Here is a 19,586-nt window from a genome sequence, read left to right on the forward strand (position 1 = left end):
TCCTGCTGAGAAAACTAGTTAAATGTGTAGGGAGCTTCAGAAAAGTTGATTCTTATTATTCCTAAAAGTTTATTCACTTAAGGTCTAGTATTGAATTTTTATTGGAAATAGAAAACAGTACTAAACAGGGTCAACCTCTTCATTGCTCAAAATTAACTTTCAATCCTTAAGAGGAAAATTAAATCATTTTTTAAAATGTCATTTTCAATAACTTGCTTGGTCCTATTTTTAATTGCCTATCCTCCATCAGAGGAAAACAAAGAATTACAAAAATGAAACCACTAGGAAAGCTTGAGGAAGCTGATGTTCTTAATATTAGAGTTCTGATTTATAGCTCCTGATTTTCTTGTTGAGGTAATCACTGCTTTATACCCTCCAGAGCTCCTGGGAGCCTCCAGAAATGAGGACCTGTTTCTTAGCCCTTCATATTCTAGGCCCTGCCCACCTCTTGTAGCCTCATTAGTTTCTAGTGTACGCACACACATACAATCAACATAATATTCCTTGTCTAAATCTTTCAGTTAAGGTGGATTTAAGAATAAATGAATAAAAAAGAAGTTATTTGTTCTTGAAACTGAAAATCCGAGGGATAGAATATAGGGTATGGCTATGTGCAGGACCATAAATGACGTCCCTGGATTGGGTTTCTCTCTCTGGTCTCTGGTCTAAGCTTTTCTTCTCAGCTGGCTCCATTCTCAAGCTGGTTCTCTTCTCCAGTGTTAAGAGGGCGTCTGCAACTTTGGGCTTACCTCCTCCTCTCAGCAATTCCGTAAAGAACAAGCACTTCTCTCCACTCTTCTCGCCAGGGTTCCAGCAAAAGGCCTGGACTTGATTGCTAACCTGAGCCAGTCACTAGGAGGAAGTGAAGGGGGATGGGATAGGCTTATTTGTGAGCTCAGAAAGAGGTCAGCCCCTCCCAAACCACCTACACTGAGAATGGAGAAGTTGCTGGGCCCCAAGGGAAAACAGCAGCTTAGATACTGGGCAGGCTAAAACAACAGATGTCCACTATATTTCTCCACACACCCAGCGATCTCATACCTCCCTGCCCTGGCTCCTACCTCCCCTCTACCTACAATGCTCTTCCACACCACACTTAGTCTTCTGACAAATGCCTATGTAGCCTTTAAAACCCAGATCACCTATTACCTCCTTTCTGCCACCTTGTTTGTACGATTGTTCATAAAATTAACCCTGGGAACCATTTCTGAACCCTGTACATATTTCTATTAACAGACTGAGTTGGAAAAATTTTTAAAGCAATTAATTACAATTGTACAAGTAATATATGTTCATTATTTAAAAAAAAACGAAACCTCAAAGAGTAATGCCACTCAAAGAGTGGTCCATGGACTGGCAGCAAGCTCTGAACTGTTTGTTATAGGTCCTCAATGAAGTAAGTATAGAGGTTGAGAATAAAGTCTAGAAATTGTTATGGCAATTTGACATATAAGTTTTTGTCTGTTGAATCCAATAATAAGCAATTCAGCCTTTCATTTTTTATGTATTTTAAAATTTCATTTTAGTAGCAATTCACATTTATTGGATTTTATTAAAGTATCATTTCACACCAGTTTAGATATATGTAGTGTGATCCTTTTTACATGAAATTAACTATATATATTATACAGGGATATATATATATATCTGGAAGGATAGACATCATGCTGTTACCTTTGGGGAAGGTAACGATATAATTTTGGTAAAAGATTAGAGAATACAGAAAGGAGAGAATGGGGCTTTTCCTTTTTGTATAGTTCTCTATTGCAAAGCTTCTCAAATTCGTTGGTCAATTTCTGACATTAAATACAATGAAGAACGAATCCATCCACAGACTGACTTCACTGGATTATTTGCAATCAGCAAATATTGAGTATCTACCATTTGCAGCCTCCTCTTTGGACCTTAGTGTCCTCATATAAAAAAGACATTGGGATACATATTAACTTTAAGCTATCTCCCAAAGCAAACCTATGGATTTTGGTTTTATAGTTTAGTTTATTAAATTGGTACTGGCCTTAACTCTTGGTCACACATGCCCAATTTCTGGACACACTTCCAAAAACTGTCCCAGAGCCTATGTCCACATTCAGACAGCAAACCACTTCACTGTATTGCTTTTTTATGAGCCCCCATTTCCCTACCACGACTCTCCAGTCATAGCAATTCCAGTAGGGCTCTTGTTCTACAGCCCATGCCCATATAGAAGAGAGAGTGTGGACTATTTACCTAGCTCATTGTAAGGACACAGAAAAGTGGAAACATGGCTGATCTGCTACAAAGTGTCCCAAAGAGAACAGGATAAATGAGGACCTGTAAGGGCTGTGGTGATAGGACAGACACTTGAGGATGGAACTGGTTTCTGGACAGAAAGGAAAAGGCAAGATCAGGCTGCCTATACAAAGCACTAGGAGAAAAACAAGCAATTTAGTGCACAAGTTTTGATTAAGTATCTACCGTTTACACAGTGTCGACTAAGTTCTGCGAATGCAAAATTAACACAATATGGTACTATTTTTAAAAACTCAAGACATACACCCAAGTGATTAACAATGCATGAAGTATGGAATCATGTGTCAAAAGGCATACTAGAGGATATAAATACGAGAGAATCCGAAGAAAGGAAAAACTGATGAAAGCTGGATCAGGTAGAGAAGGCTTCTGATAAGTAGAACATCTGGATCTCAAAAAAAATTTGGTAGGATTTGATTAGCAGAGAGGAGTAAAAATATTGCAGGCTTGAGAAATAGAATAAGGAAAAGTATGAAATCAGGAAGGTAAATGACATGTTTGTTAGTGAGGAAACAGGTCCTGCTGGTCTTGGTTCAGGCAGACATGGTGGGGGGAATGTCAGGTGGTAATGCAATAAGGGAATGAATGACAAGATTAGATTGTGGAACACCTCAATTACCAAAAGGTGTTTGATCTGTTTTATTTCCAGAGTCTTTATTTGAGAAAGTGGGGTAAAGAAACTGATATTTCAAGATTTACAGATTTCCCAGGATGAAGGAGGGATGGGAGGGAATGGAGGCAAGACCATTTAGAAAGCTATGGTGCAGGCAATGAGGTAACAGCAGACATGATAGAATAGACAATACTGGCAGATTCAAGAACAATTTCCTTCCTTGAGGAAACAACAAAACTGGGTGACTAAAGAGGTAAGAACCAAAGATGAGTCTGAGGTTCAAGATGTCAGAAAATTTTAGACCTGTAAGGGGTCCAGTCAGATTCCCTAACGTTAAGAAATGATGAAACTGGTTGTTTAAAGTTTCAGAACTATTTCTCTGCAGAGCTAGCAGCAGAATGCCTAGGGCAGTATTACTATGAGACTTTCCTAGCATTTTATGCCTAAGTGTTAATTACATATAAATCATTTCGGATGACTATTTTTAATGATGAGAGCAACCAGACCAGAATTATGATGTCATAATCACAAGACTGAATGAAAAAGTCATGTATCTATTTGAATAGTTTATGTGTAATCACATACTATGATTTGTGCTGTAAACAGAAACTTGATTAGCAACTTACCAAGGTTATAAATTCCCCCTGATGACATTAACTATGATGACTTATCCCTTCTCTACCTGCTTTTTGCATTTATTGGTCACTTTAACATTTGTCTTTGTGTGTACCAGTCTCTTTATCAAAAGTGTATGTCATTCTAGGTAGAGACTTACACTTCATTTACCATTAGCAGAAATTAAAGTGTTGAGCTATTACATTTTGATAGGCTACTAATGAATAAACGATTGCTGAAGAAATTAATGAAATTATACCAGTTGTAAGTTTAGGATTAAAGAAACTGAAAGTTGAAATAACAATGAAAAACATGATCCCCAGAAAGACTGCAGAGATGAATGGAATGAGAACCAATTTAAGCATCAAGAATATGATTCTTCAGTAGTTCCAGCAAGGCCACTAATAATTCTCTTTGTCTTTTCAGTCATCATCTGAAGCCTGCAGGTCTTGAAACAATAAAAACACTTTACTCTAGTCATGACCTATTTCCTTTTAGATCTGGGTGAACTCAGGGCTTACTAGCAGGACCTCTGTTTGTTGAGAAGGAATATACAAAATATATTACAAACTTACCATTCTGTTTGTTAAGAAAGAATATACAAAATATATTAGTCTTACCATTCTAATTTTTTCTTAGAGTGACAAAGAACTCAATCACTTACGTTCCTAATGGAACAGTCTCACTTGCCTGAACTCATTTCTAATGCTTTTATACAATTAAAACATACGCTTCACTCTTCCTAATTCTGTTGATGTTGGGTATATCAACATTATTTAGTCCTTCCCCCATTTTAATGTTGATGTTAGGTACATGGAAAAATAACTTAGAAAAGTAATCTAACAACTCTTCCAAACCAGTTTGATGAATTAATGCTAAGCAAGTAAAATGTTGGCTCACCTCCTCCATCACTTTTGTTGAAGCTGAAAGGAGAAATAGTGAAAATAGTTGTATCTATGGGATATAATTTGGGGTACAGTCAGAAGGGAGTGGAAAATGGACACAAAGTTGTGGGATAGCCTGGGTGGTTCTGCTCTTCTGGAAATAACTGCCAGATACAAGAGGTGGGGAGCAGGGAGGTTCACCAGCAAAAAATATCAGGAATGGAGCAAGTACCCCTTTTCCCTTCCAGAACTTCTCCCTCTTAGGCTTGTGAACTTTTTTGAATTAATCATAGATATAACAAGGTAAAAATTTATTATAAAATATATCAAGATATCACCAAGTCAGTTTATTGGAGAGGCATGGTAGAGGACCCTCTAAAGAGGAGAAAATTTTCCATTAAAATCATCTTAAAAATAAGTTAAATTACTCTCAAGTCATTACAGGTGATTTCATAGGTGATTTCATTTAAGCTCAATATAGGTGATTTCATTTAAGCTCAATGTTTCAATGAAGCATATTTACAATTAATTTTACTTATTTTAAAATAATTGAACTCACAAGAAGTTGCAAAAAATAGCACCGAATTCCTGTATACCATTCACCCAATTTTCCCCAATAATATTATCTTACACAACCGGAGGTTATCAGAACCAAGAAAAAAGCATAATAATAATTAGTTTTCTAAAGATTTCAAAATTTGCTATAGTATTTAAAATCGTTCCTGAATATTGGGGAGGCGAGTTTCCCTGGAAGCAGCCTAGTCAGAAAGGTGAAGGTGACATGCAGAAAGTTTAGGTGCTTTAGCCAGTATCAGATTTACACTTTCTTGAAGTAATGTTTCTCAACCCTGACTGAACACTGGAATCACTGGAGGATGGGCAATATCACCGGCTGGGCCTGGCCCATCCCCAACAAATTCTATCAATCTCTTTAGGTAAGGCTCAGGCATCAGTGTGTTTTAAAAGCTCCTCAGAAGATCCTAATGAGCAGCCAGGGTTCAGAACTACTGATGTCAGTCTTTAAGATATAAGGTGTATTTAATACCCTTTTTTAAATGAAGTTTTGAATGTTTTGCCTTAGTGACATCATTGACAAATTGAAATGTATTCAAACTCCCTTTGCTCTATAGATCCAAGTTTCAATGCACTTTTCATAATTAAAAAGATTAGGCCTTAAAACAGAGCTGTCATAGAAAGGTAATGGGGCTTCTTATCCCTACGTCTTAGCAGTTCAAGCGTGGGATTAAAAGATGGTTAGAGTAAACCAAGACCAACTCCCTTCCTTCCAACCCCAGACTCTAGTACTCTGGCTCAGTATTTTTTTTTTTAATTCTAATTTGAGAAAAATTTGAGAATTGTTCGTTACCCAATATCCGAAAGGAAAAAACTATGAGATTCATTTCTCCCTTCTGTTTAATTGCCATAACCACGAATGAATACGTAGACTCTGGGAATAATCAGATTACCTCTGTAAGGATTTTAACCTAAGACTATTTTCGGAAACTAAGGATTTTCCAGATTACTGAGAGCTGCGGCGCTGTCACTGGCTCGGCCTGAGTTTCGCAACTGAAGCTGTGAAAAAGCCGCCCTCCAGGTTATTAAGTCTTTGCCCTACTTCATACCACGCGCTTATCGGTGCGTTTTGGGAACCGATATGGTTCACATTCCTGTTTTCTAAAAATACTTTAAAGCAGTCCTCTCCAGATTCCTTAAGGATCACTTTAAATTTCAAGTTCGTTTGTACAGGACATCAGCGTTACCCTTTTACACCCGTCAAAGAGGGCGAAACACGGCCCTACGCTTCCTTCTGTATACAAAGAACTTGCGCCGGCGCAAAAGCGAAAAGTTAGGAGAGGGCGAGAGATGGGATCAAGGGAACCCATGTTCTAGACAAATTATCAAAACCGCGCAGGAGTTACAGTAAATTTTACCAACTCTAACTTGGGGATAAAGTAACTTGTAAAACTCCCTTCTTATTTTTGTGGCTAAAAATATTACGAACGAGCAGCTTGCATCTGTTTTAGCTAAAAAGTCTGCCGCCTTGACCGCTCGGGAGCCCCAGCATACAGGTCACCTAGGTCACCGAAAGACCCACAAGCCAACCACAGGTCCTGGGAAGGCACAGGCGGAGGGGCCGCGGGCGGAGGCGCCGCGGGCGGAGGCGAGGCCTGCAGGGACTAGTTGGCGCGCGCCGGCTGGACGTGTTGACGTCAGAGCGGAAGCGCACGCTGCGTGAAGCGGTCCAGGACCCGGCGGTCACAGGAATATCCGTCGCGCCGAGGACGCTGGTTAGTTTCGCTCCGGGTTCCGGCTGCGTTGGGCGTGCGTGCAGCTCGCTGAGACTATGGCGTCCGGGCCTCACCCGACAGCGACCGCTGCAGCCACCGCTTCCTCGGCTGCCCCGAGTGCGGGCGGTTCCAGCTCCGGGACGACAACCACGACGACGACCACGACGGGAGGGATTCTGATCGGAGACCGCCTCTACTCGGAAGTTTCGCTCACCATCGACCACTCACTGATTCCGGAGGAACGGCTCTCGCCCACCCCGTCCATGCAGGACGGTCTCGACCTGCCCAGCGAGACGGACTTGCGCATCCTGGGCTGCGAGCTCATCCAGGCCGCCGGCATTCTCCTCCGGCTGCCGCAGGTCAGTGCTCCGGGCTGGCTAGGCGCATCTCCTCTCCGATGTATCCCGGTGCCGCCGTGTCCTGGCAGGGCAGGGATGGCACTCTGGGGCTTTCCAGCCGCGGGTCCCCGCCGGAGCCCGGGCGTGCCGTGGGCGGGGGAGCCGGGAGGCAAAGCTTTCTTGCTGTAAGTAGTGGGGCGGGGGAGGGGGAGCGAGCGGCGGCACAAAATGGCGGCGGCTCTTGGTGCGGGCCCGCCTGACCCCTGGGCTTCCGTTCTTCTTTCTCATCTGCAGGTGGCGATGGCAACGGGGCAGGTGTTGTTTCATCGTTTTTTCTACTCCAAGTCTTTCGTCAAACACAGTTTCGAGGTAAGCAAGGCGGAGGTGGGTGGAAGAGGATTTCTTCATCCGGAAATGGGAAGTAGGGGGGTAGTGTCAGCAGCCAAATACCCAGAAAGGGAGTGGTTAGTTTAGGACTTTGTACCCAGATCTCACCTACTGGAAAGTAGGGACTTTGAGATGTTTTAAAAACTAGAATATGGATCCTGAGCCCAGGTTCCCTGTTATCAATAATTAGAATTTTCAACCAAAAGCAAAACTCCCATGAGACTGCGTTTGATTCTAGATTCAAAATTAACGAGAGATTAGGCAGTAAAAACAAATTGTGTTAGCGTAGCTGGTAAGCTTATGGCTTGGAAATAGTAATTGTAATTTTGTTTCACCAAAGATTGTCCCAATTGTGTTCTAAAGTTCCTTCATCAAATAAGTTTGTTAGATTTTGAGAGGGGCACTTTTTCTTAATTACTTAATAGTATCATAATCTAACAACTTCTTATTGAATCATTGGTTCTTTCAGATTGTTGCCATGGCTTGTATTAATCTTGCATCAAAAATCGAAGAAGCACCTAGAAGAATAAGGGATGTGATTAATGTATTTCACCACCTACGCCAGTTAAGAGGAAAAAGGTAAGATTGGCATTATTGAACCCAGCATCTCTTGCTGCTACTGTACTGTGCACCAATCATCAAATCAAAACATTCTTTCTTCTCAAGTTAAAACCCATGCAAAGGAAAATTAATTTAGGTGTTGAAATTCACATAGGAGCACACTGATACTTAATATGAAAAAAACCATAATTAACCAGCTATCTGTAGTTTGTAGAGGCAGTTGCATTTATGGACAATCCTAACAGTGCTGTGAAGCAGTCCTGTGGCTTAAGACTAAACAAGAAAGGGAATACATTTGGCTCATGTGTGAGTGTATTCTGTAAGTTGTTTTTCCCCTCCCCTCTCTGGAAGACTTGAAGGCTGGAAGTTTAAACACTGCAGTTCAAGTTAATGTTGCGGCAAAGTCTTGTGTAGATTGTTTTTTTTTGCTTGAAGTCTCAGTTAATTCTTTATCAATCGAGGTTGGCTTTTGTTAGAATACTTCTCAACATTGAACTACGATATATCGCATAATACCGGATCTGAAAGGACTGCAGAATGATAAAGTTTGAAGTCAAAGGGATTAAACAGGTATTTGTTTTGGTTAGATATAGTCTAGTGAGTGTGTTAGAAAAATAACTCTTGATTGATTGGGTTGTATTTAGATAAGGCCCATTTATTCTATCTTGTAAGAAAATAAGAGACCAGAATAGTGGCTTATAGGTGTTGCGTGGCTACATCATCACACTTTATGTGAACTTGTGTGTTCATGTGAGACGAGTGTCAAAAATTTTAGTTGGAGGACTTCCTGTGTCTACAGGTGACTTCTAGTACTTGTTGCAAATTAATCCTTGTTTTCATTTTTTATGAAATTGCGATGTTAGCCAAACTTGTTCTGAGTTTGAATGGAAGTTAGTTATAAAAGGATTTTAAGTTGTTTTGGGGATTGGATGTTCGTTAGTGTCAAATTAGTATCTTACATGAGTGGTCCTTATTGGCTGAGTCTAAGTTGACAGTAATAGAACTATTCAGAGACAAGCAAATAGTAGCCTAAAACGATAAAGTCTGAAACATTGCTACCTAGTTTTCACAGCATTTTTCAGTTTTCTTACTTTTCTTTTTCTGCCATCTTTTCTCATTCACCCTAACCATATCAAGGGATAGACTAATTTTTTATTTCATTTTAAAGTATCTTTTAGCTTCTTGGTGAGGAATGCCTGGAAATTGGGAAGATTTCAATTTGGTATTTAGTATGGTCTGAGCTAAAATTTGTATTTAGATACCTAACCTGATTCTTCAGGGTGTTTAAAATAAAATGACACTAAATAAAAAGGCTCTATATGTAAGTCAAAGGGTTCTGTGTTTGTTTAAAAGCAATAGTTTTCTGTTATTTTTTGAACCATTGAGCCAACTGTTATCACTTAAAATGATTATCTGTACTTTGAAATTTTTCTGAGACTTAGAGTATTCTTCCTTGATGTCAGTGTAGGTCTTAACTATAAAAACCTTGGAATTTAAAACATCTCACCTGACTGTTGTGTCTGGTGTAACAGTGCGTGGTTTTTTTTGGTTTTTGTTTTTTTTTTTTGAGTCAATACAGCGAGATTTTGTTTCAACCTTAGAATCCCGATTATAGCATGAAATTTTAAAGGAGTTAATTGCATGGAAGCTTTTTTTTAAAGCAGGATATAAAAGTGTTTCTATGCATATTACAAGTTTACTCAGACATGTAACTTGTATATGTTATTAACTTCAACTCTTTTTTCCCTTGCAACCGACTATACAGCGACCAGCTACATTTACCAAAGCCTGGGTGATGTGGAGTGGTACATAGAGATGAAGCTGTCGTCATGGCAACAGTGAGTGAAGTATCGAAAATCCCCAAGGAGAAGCCAGTGCTCTGAGAATAGGTCACTGGAATCGGGGACTAACAGGTTGGCCACTGGTGAACCATTTAGAAAAACTCCTGTTTCTTGTTATAAGCTTTTGTCTTTGCTGTCCAAGTTATTACAAGTATAGCTTAATATTTTTTTGCACAGATTGTCATTAGAAAGTATTAGTATTAAACTTCAGTTAGGTGAAGGATATCAGTTTATCTTAATGATGTTATTTTAATGTAATTTTGCATAGCTTTAAATTGTAGTATGACCTTGAAAATTTACAAAGAGGGATCATTTTTGTAGCCTTGAGGTCATTGTTTTTCAGCCCTGGCTGCACATTAGAATCACCAGATGAGCTTTTAAAAAGTACCAATTCCCAAGTCACATCTTGGATTATTTGACTTACCCCCTACCCACCTTGATTATTTTTGTGGTCTAATAATTGTCTTTTAAAAATTCAGAATAAATGACTGAATTTAAAGGGAAGATTGCTTTTTTATTTTAATAGTTTCTAATTATAATTTACTTTTGAGATAGAGCATGTTCACAGCAAATTAAGGGTTTTCTGTAGTTTTAAAGATCCCACATTCATACTATAAATCTTGTCTAAAAGAAGACAATTAAATTTTCAAAGATTGATGCAACCACTCTCATTGGTGCATATGGTGTGGTATTTTCAACATGTGTATAGATCATGGATGAGAAATTGGAAAGGTGTTAAGTGGACTTGTTATTTAGTCCATCCTCCCTCTGCTGTTTATTTTGGTGGTTCTAAAAGCAGTCTTCAGTTTGTTTAAACATTGCTAGAGAAAGAATGGTTTTTTTGACATAGGCATTACAAATTTCTGTGTATTGAGCAGCATCTACCTCCTTGTAAACTACTCATCTCATTTTAATATAGTTCCTTGAACTAGTTCCAGAATTTCTTGGTCCTTGTACTTCATGAGTGAAACCTAACCACGTTGGGATGGACCTCCTAATTCTAATTTCTTTTTATTCAAGTGTATTTCAGCCAAATTAATCATGCTAAAGGAAAAATAGCTACTCTAAAAGACCAGATAATAAACTTCCAATGACCAAAGCCCAAAATTTCCTATTAGGACTGAAATTTGAAAATAGTTCTTTTCATATAAATTACTTTGAAAAATATGAAAAATTTAAAAGCAGGGAAGGTAAAGTTTTAGGTTTGGTTGGTTGTTATTCCCCCTACCTCACTCACTACTAACTAGATGGTTTCTCTTTAAGAGATTTAAAAATGACACCTCTTCAAGCTTTTAAGGGAAAGGAAAGTTAACCTGATTGGGAAGGAAGAAATTCTAGCAAGCCTTAATTTAATTTAATGTGCTTGTTGCTACAGAAAATATTAATTGATAATTTGTTAATATAAGTAAAAAAAAAAAACAAAAACAGTTGCTTAGACAGTTTTCTTGAACCTTTTCTTGCTAATTTATTGGGACACGTTTTTCAACTTCTGCTACAAAACCTGTAAGGTAGTTTGTAAATTAATGTTTATTGAGCCTTCCTTGATTTGTGAGGTAAAACCAATTCTGAACAAAATGGAGGTGTTGGATTATACACCCACAAAGTTAACTTTGAAAATGGCAGATACTATTAGGGCTAAGCAAGAAGTTGAGTACATAGTGGAATTGCAGTAAATAATGGGTTTGGTTTCCTTAATTGGTTTGATGATACTGGGATTTTGACATAAAAAAAGAGGAAAGTAAAGATTGTGGCAAAAAAGATGGAAAGTAACAATTTGTTAAAGCAGAGTTAATGAATGATTAAGCCTGATCAGCACCAGATAGTAGCCATAATTCAAACAAGGGTTTAGCTGGTGGATTGCAAGAAAAATGAATTTTTAACAGAATTTGAAGGCAATTCTTAAAGCAAGCTTAACAAGAGATACAAATGAATTTGTTTAACATATGGAGAGAAATGAGACAAAACTGCTATTGTAAAATTTATTTTTGTATGGATTAATGGTGCAGTTTTACTGTCTGAATTGCAATGCATTGAGTTAAAGTGACGTGCAACTGTAACTCTGAAGATAGTCTTATCTGCTAATGCCTATTGAAGGAGGGCCATTAGGTCATCAGTAAGAGTCTGAGATGGATTTAATTTCTTCTCAAATTTCCTGTTGTGATGAAATCTTGTGAAAAATGATAAACATTAAGATCTTCGAACTACATTCACATGTATACATTTATTGCTCTCGTTTGGTTTAAATTTGATTTTTTTTTTTCCCAAAGAGCAATTAACTTGTAGCCTATTATGATAAAAACAGATTCATTGTGATATTACGTTAGAAATCAGTCCCCTCCCCAGTTGGTGGCCTCATTCCGTATGCCTTTCATATCTGTAATAGTAATTGAACTGAATGAAGGCCATTTTCAGCATTGTTAATTTAAGTAACAGCTATTTTCCATTTTGTCAGTTTTGCCAACTTTTGTATAATGTTATTTGATTTTTAAAAAAGGTAGAATAATTTGAAATAGTCTAGTCCAGTCTTTGTAATTTTAAATCTGAAAAGAAAATAAATGATAGCTGATTTTTGCTCTATAACAGGTCACTACAGGAGTAGTTAATGCAGCTTATTTTTAGATTTTTTTTTCTAATCTTCAAGTGGTTGTATTTAAACAGATTTTTTATTTTAAAGTATGAGCTTACATTTTTCTGGATTTGGTATGCATAGTAAAATGAGCTGTGAGTTGGGGTAATACTCAGAATGACTATCTTTAAAAAATAGATGTTGTGTTTTGCCCAGGGAAGAAACTCTTGAATCTTCTTGGCTGAAAGTGAAATGAGTATGGGAGAAATATTTAAATGTTCTACCCTTACATATATCATATATTCAGTATTTTAATAAAAATGAAATGTTTTCGTTGGTTGGATCTAAAATGTATTAAACGAAGGACATCGAGACACTTTATTATACGCGTTTAAATGAAAGTCCGAGTCCTGAGAAAAGCAAGCCTCTCAGTAAGAAACCAGTTTGAATTTCAAGGCTTAAATAAGCCTTTTAATTGAATGTGCTATTTCTAAAGCATTGAACCACCAATTGATATATAGCCTTCTGCATCATAAGTTTGGAAGCTATCGAAATTTCATCTGGCACAGAGACCTAGAGTATTGCTGTGTTACCATCATTATGGTCTTCCCTTCTGCATTGCATGCTGATGATACTGCCTAATAACTACAACTCTGAACTTAATCATGGTTTTTATTGATCACTTGGAGTTTTGAGGCTGATTTTCATAATTTTTTTGGTAATTGATCTAAATCTTTAGTTTTCAGATTTTCTATAACAGATTCTTGGAATAATTTGTTTAAAAAAATGGCCCATTTGGGAGGAATCTGTATTACCTACCATTTTCTCACCTAATTTTATTTTTGGCCATGAACAAGTCAAGAGTTAGTATTTTATAAAATGAGTGAAATCACTGTAATCTTATGAGGTTCTTATAGTATTTCCAAGAGCACATTAGTTTTGTCATAAAGGGTCAGTGGAGACTAATGGGGTTTGTGATAACAAATCAAGTTATTGCTTAAGTTAATCAACATATATATATCCAAAATATAATCTATATGAAAATAATGATAAATCCAAGATAATTAGAGTAAATTGTTTTCATTACGAAGTCGAGTTAGTTTCTGTAGGAACTTAGTCTAGAAAGTACATACTTAGCATAACTTGGACAGCACAAGATTAATGCTTTAACTTGTTTGCAGGAGTTTAAAAAGCTGGTTTCTGTTGCCAATAGTTGGTTGGAAGGGAAAACGGAGATGCCACAAATAAAATTTTTTGGATGTGCAAAACAGTTTTGATTTTATTTCTTACAAACTATAGGACTCCAAGCCCCCTGATCCTTGATCAGAACTACATTAACACCAAAAACCAAGTTATCAAGGCAGAGAGGAGGGTGCTAAAGGAGTTGGGATTTTGTGTTCATGTCAAGCATCCCCATAAGGTGAGTCGTAGAGTACAGAAATTACTTTCGTAAGTATTAGGGCTTTTCTTAAATTTTTATTTTTCGCGAATTTATTACATTTATATTTAAGAGTTAACTTTGGTGTTTAAAAGTATCCTTTTGGATATTGAAGTTTCTCAGAAAAATGGGAGTCAAGAACACTTGGAATTCAAATCTTCACTTTGTCGTGCGGACATAGATAAGTTCTACTTGCCTCTGTGGTTAACCCAGTTTCTCTACCTAGAAATGGAGATTATGAATTAACACACTCCAAGGAATAAATAATATATATGTGCAAAAGTACCTGGCATGCTACCTGTTGCATAGTAAAATGTACAAAGAATGGTGGCTGCTCACTGTTACATTTGAATGTTCAAAGGTTTCTCGTGCAGCTCTTGGTTTTGTGTGTGACCAACATAAGTAAATAGCAAAATAGCTAAGAGAACAGGTGCCCTGAGGGTAGGACTATGTGTGGTACCGAAACGTTTCTGCCATTAACTGTGAGACCTTGGTGGATTCTTCTTAGATATCACATCTTTAAAATAAAATGGGAACGTTGATAACACAGATCCAGAAAGATCTCACCTGAACTGAAGTAAAGCTATTTATATATAGTCTTTAATTATATTTAGTGTGATAAGCTTTAATGTAGAAATATTTAGTGTTTCATTACTTACGGTAATACTTCCAATATGTATCATACTTTGTAACTTTAAAACTATAACCATCTTTAGGGCTTTAGCACATACATAATTATACCTTGGAAATTAAATGCTATAGTCTAGCTTTAACTTGTTTGCAGGATGCAGTGCCCACCACATAGTAAAGTTTACATGAAAAATTGGGTATTTTTAATTGAATTAACTCAGTTTTTTTTTTCCTGTACAACTTTGGAACATATTTCTAAACATAATTTTCGTTATATAGTAATATAACCCACGTTGATTTGGGTACATTTTAGGTTGATCTGATTATCCATGCCGTTTATAGAAGGATTAAAACTTGCACCTAACATTTTCAGTTACTTATATTCATTGACTCTGAAAGAACCAATGATATGCTAAACTGAGTTTTTTTTCCCTTGTCCTTTAGATCATTGTTATGTATTTACAAGTCTTAGAATGTGAACGTAATCAAACCCTGGTTCAGACTGCCTGGTAAGTTGCTTTTCTTACATTTCTTTCCTAGCCAGGAAAACAGAAGCAGAAATAAAGTAAGTTTCATTTCCCTTTTCCAAAATAATGAGATAGTTTCTTTTGGTGCTTTTTAGTTTTTTGTTTTTTAATCGAAAGGTAAATAATGCTTATTTCTGCTTCCTGTTTTCTTGGCTTGACTAATTGCTTTTAATGGAGAACTCAGTTTAACTTTGTTCTTTTTTCTACTCTTTAATTAAAGGGTAGTCCATGATGGTAAGTCATAGAACTCTGCCCTCTGCACTTCAGCCCATGACCACAGGATGGCCTGATTGGCTGCCCTGCTCTCCAGCCAATCCAGTGCAAGCTCTCATCCGAGATTCACTGAAGTGGTGGTCCATATCCATCTGGCAGCATCTTCTAGTTCTGTCGGGGTGTCAAAAGGATTTGTATATTTGCTTCTAGAAGTAACTATTCAACATGCCTATGTATTTAATGTATACCTGTACTATCAAAATGAATAGTTCATTTTTGATAGATTTGTTGTCCAACTATTATGAATTAAATAATTTTTTTGTTAGGAGTTTGACTAGATTTCTATTTTTAGTACGTATAGCATGAATTCTACCAAAGGAAACTAAAACTTGCAGCAAAAATGGGCACCATTCCCATGCTGGATAAATTTATAGTGCTGGGCCATTGCAGGCAATAACATTAGAATTAAGAAGTACTTCATTTTTAAGAAATATTAGCTTAAGCACTTTAGAACTTGGACTTTAGAGATACAGATGTATGATTTGGAGTGCTGGCTTATTTAAAGGTAAAACAGTTGTGGTCCAGCCACAACTACTGTCTTAAGACTGTTGATGTGCAGGACTTAAGTGACATAATTTTTGTTCTGGACTTAATGACTGCCATGCTTCTTTTGGACTCAGTAAATATTAGTAATATTAAGAAAGTCTCATTGTTTTTATAAAATGTATGAGATTTAAAATATATGTTCTATAAGACAGATTTTAGCAGTTATCGTGAGTAAAGATTATTAAGTAGTTTTTTAGTTTAACCTTGTAAACAATTTGTAAAATTTCTTCAGTTCTTCAGGAATGTTGTGGGGAGGGTTCACTAATAAGTCCAGCAGTTTATTAACTGACGTAGTTTATTGCTTTTATTTGTACTTAGTTGCAAAAAAGAAAAAAAGGTATATAAACAAGGCTGTTGTATATATTTATTGTTCACTTCCCTGCAGATTTTCTGAAGTAGCTTAATTTTCTTAATATAAGTATAACTTGGTGAGTACGTAACCTTTTTACCCCTGTCACAGTACTTTGAGTTTTTGAAAGAACTTGGTTGACACTGCTTTTCATTGTGGATAAAGGAGAGATGGTCAATAATTAATGGCTTGAAGTATTGTTGGAGTGGTTTATCATTTCTGAAATTAGTCAGAATTGACTTTAAAAGCATTACTTTTCAGAGGAAATTGTTTAAAAAACTTAAGTTCTATTTGTAGTGATATAAAATTATTTTAAAGGATTTTGGTCATACATAAAAAAGCCGAATTGTCCTTGTGTTAAAATTATCTTTTACTGGTTTTCGAGTTAAGAATTGTTACATGCTAGAATATGAGGATATGAATATAAATATGAGGAGAAAAAAGAATAAAGTGGATTGAGTCTCCAATTTTATGTAAGCCTCAGAACAGGTTTGTTTATGTACAGAGCTTATGGTTGAAATATTTTTCAGGAACTATATGAATGACAGTCTTCGAACCAACGTATTTGTTCGATTTCAACCAGAGACTATAGCATGTGCTTGCATCTACCTTGCAGCTAGAGCTCTTCAGGTAGGTATATATAGCTTGTTTAGTCTTGTAGGATAAGTCAGTCCTCCTAATAAAAACTGAAAATTTCATCTAAATCATTGTGTTTTTATGGTTTAGATTCCATTGCCAACTCGTCCCCATTGGTTTCTTCTTTTTGGTACAACGGAAGAGGAGATCCAGGAAATCTGCATAGAAACACTTAGGCTTTATACCAGAAAAAAGGTAATTTTGTTTATTCATGTTCTTGCTGTTACTTTTTCAGTGCTAACATTCTAAAATGCTCTGAATGAGAGATAAGAACTTCATTTTCCTCCAACAGCCAAACTATGAATTATTGGAAAAAGAAGTAGAGAAAAGAAAAGTAGCCCTACAAGAAGCCAAATTAAAAGCAAAGGGATTGAATCCTGATGGAACTCCAGCCCTTTCAACCCTTGGTGGATTTTCTCCAGCCTCTAAACCATGTAAGATTTATTCAGAATTGAAATGAGCTGGGCACTGAAAGTGTGTGGTTATGAGAGAGCTTTAGCATTTAACAGTTGTGTAGAAACAGTGATGTTAAAATGAAACTGTTACTGTTTTGATAATCAACTAAAGACTTGAAAGCATGATACTTTGAGTTATATTTAGAAACAGCTTTTTGACCATGTTAACCCAGTGGTTGGCATGTCTTTATGATGGGTTTTTTTTTTTATTTTAAGCTTCACCAAGAGAAGTAAAAGCTGAAGAGAAGTCACCAATCTCTGTTAATGTGAAGACGATTAAAAAAGAACCCGAGGACAGACAACAGGCTTCCAAAAGCCCTTATAATGGGTGAGTATACTTGAGTTAGAAAACTGGCCTGATAAATCATCTTTTGTGTGTTTAACTTATAGCATACTAAGTATGTAACTAAAATATTGTGGGTTTTTTGTTTTTTTTTTTTTAAGTGTAAGAAAAGACAGCAAGAGAAGTAGAAATAGCAGAAGTGCAAGTCGATCAAGGTCAAGAACACGATCACATTCTAGATCACATACTCCAAGAAGACAGTAAGTAAATACTCTTTTAGGGAGAACATGGAGAATTTAAAAGTTACTGCTTTAAAAGAAATCTGAATGTAGATTGTTTTTAAAGTTGGGCTAGATTAGGCTTACGTGAGGTAGATTATGAGAAATGAGTTTGGAAATATTCTTTCTCTGTGTGTATGTGGATTTTGTTTTGTGGTGGTGTATCTTGATGGAATTCTATTCCGTTTTTGCCCATGTTTTTTGGAGAAGTGTAGGGGCTGGCTAAAGTGCTATCAGGGTATCTAATAATTCTGTTTATAATGTGAAAACATTGTCTTTCTGTCCAATTTCAGTTAGAAAACATGAATATCTTATTAATCACTTCTTAATAACAAGTAAGTCGACCATAGCCAAAGAACCTTCTCTAATTTGTAATTAGATTGCTAGCTCTTTGTGGCTCTTTTGGGCATATGGGAGATACTCACTAATAACCATAGCTATATAGAACATTCTGTAGAAATTGTGTATTACTCCCCTCGGAATATAGACATGGTGGATTTAAGATTTGTCTAATACATGCTGGATGGGAGGTGATGAGGTGGGGAGAGAAATTTAATAAAAGTCTTCAGTCTGACTTCTTACAGGTCTGATAGTTTCGTTTTGAGCTTGTTATGAGCACCACCAAAATAGTCTGTTCTCTTTAGAAACGGAATCTAAACTTCAAATTTTTATTATCTAAGTTATAATAATAGGCGGAGTAGATCTGGAACATACAGCTCAAGATCAAGAAGCAGATCCCGCAGTCACAGTGAAAGCCCAAGACGACATCACAATCATGGTTCTCCTCACCTGAAGGCCAAGCATACCAGAGAAGATTTAAAAAGTTCAAATAGACATGGTCACAAAAGGAAGAAATCTCGTTCTCGATCTCAGAGCAAGTCTCGGGATCACTCAGATGCTGCCAAGAAACACAGGCATGAACGGGGACATCATAGGGACAGGCGTGAAAGATCTCGCTCCTTTGAGAGGTCCCATAAAGGCAAGCACCATGGTGGCAGTCGCTCGGGACATGGCAGGCACAGGCGCTGACTTTTCTTCCATTGAGCCTGCATCAGTTCCTGGTTTTGGCTATCTACAGTGTGATGTATGGACTCAATCAAAACATTAAAAGCAAACGGATTAGGATTTGATTTCTTAAAACCCTCTAGGTCTCTAGAAACACTGAGGACATTTTCTGTTGAAAACGAACTGTGTTAATTTTTTTTTTTTTTTTTTTTGCACATTAAAATGCCCTAGCAGTATCTAATTGAAAACCATGGTCAGGTTCAATTGTACTTATTATAGTTGTGTATTGTTTATTGCTATAAGAACTGGAGTGTGAATTCTGTAAAAATGTATCTTATTTTTATACAGATAAAATTGCAGACACTGTTCTATTTAAGTGGTTATTTGTTTAAATGATGGTGAATACTTTCTTAACACTGGTTTGTCTGCATGTGTAAAGATTTTTACAAGGAAATAAAATACAAATCTTGTTTTTCTAAACTGCTTCAAATATTTTATTTAAATAAATTATTAAAAAGCAAAATTTTAGTAGTAAAAGTGGCTGTACTGATTTTCTGACAAAACTATTCTTTCCTCCATTAGCTATACGTTGGGAGCAGTTGTAAAAGTCTTCACTATATATATGAAAAAAGCAAATGGGAGTGTTCCGACAGTGTAACATTATTATCTTGTAGCATTAAACCAGTCTTCTAGTTGAAACCTGATTTGCCTATAAGTGGTACCATAAGTTTAAAGTCAGTTTTTTTCTAAAGTGAACTGTCCTCTTCAACAAAATTTTTAA

The 19,586-nt window shown here is 36.7% G+C and overlaps 1 protein-coding gene across 2 annotated transcripts; it reads left to right on the plus strand.

Annotated features, from left to right (window-relative positions):
- The first annotated feature begins 5,830 nt into the window (after window positions 1-5,830).
- CCNL1 (cyclin L1) lies at window positions 5,831-19,285 on the plus strand. Of its 2 annotated transcripts, XM_006908200.3 has the most exons (11): window positions 5,853-7,051; window positions 7,325-7,399; window positions 7,887-7,996; window positions 13,685-13,805; window positions 14,898-14,962; window positions 16,679-16,778; window positions 16,875-16,979; window positions 17,077-17,218; window positions 17,456-17,567; window positions 17,684-17,782; window positions 18,481-19,285. In XM_006908200.3, the coding sequence occupies exons 1-11, from the start codon at window positions 6,749-6,751 to the stop codon at window positions 18,827-18,829; spliced, it is 1,581 nt and encodes a 526-aa protein (XP_006908262.1). In that variant the 5' UTR covers window positions 5,853-6,748; the 3' UTR covers window positions 18,830-19,285. The 2 variants fall into 2 exon arrangements, with proteins under 2 accessions (XP_006908264.1, XP_006908262.1); XM_006908202.3 differs by lacking the exons at window positions 16,875-16,979; window positions 17,077-17,218; window positions 17,456-17,567; window positions 17,684-17,782; window positions 18,481-19,285 and adding an exon at window positions 15,201-15,214 and having other exon boundaries at window positions 5,831-7,051.
- The last annotated feature ends 301 nt before the right edge of the window (window positions 19,286-19,586 follow it).

This window comes from Pteropus alecto, unplaced genomic scaffold (assembly GCF_000325575.1).
Source record: "Pteropus alecto unplaced genomic scaffold, ASM32557v1 scaffold81, whole genome shotgun sequence".
NCBI classification, from domain to species: domain Eukaryota; kingdom Metazoa; phylum Chordata; class Mammalia; order Chiroptera; family Pteropodidae; genus Pteropus; species Pteropus alecto.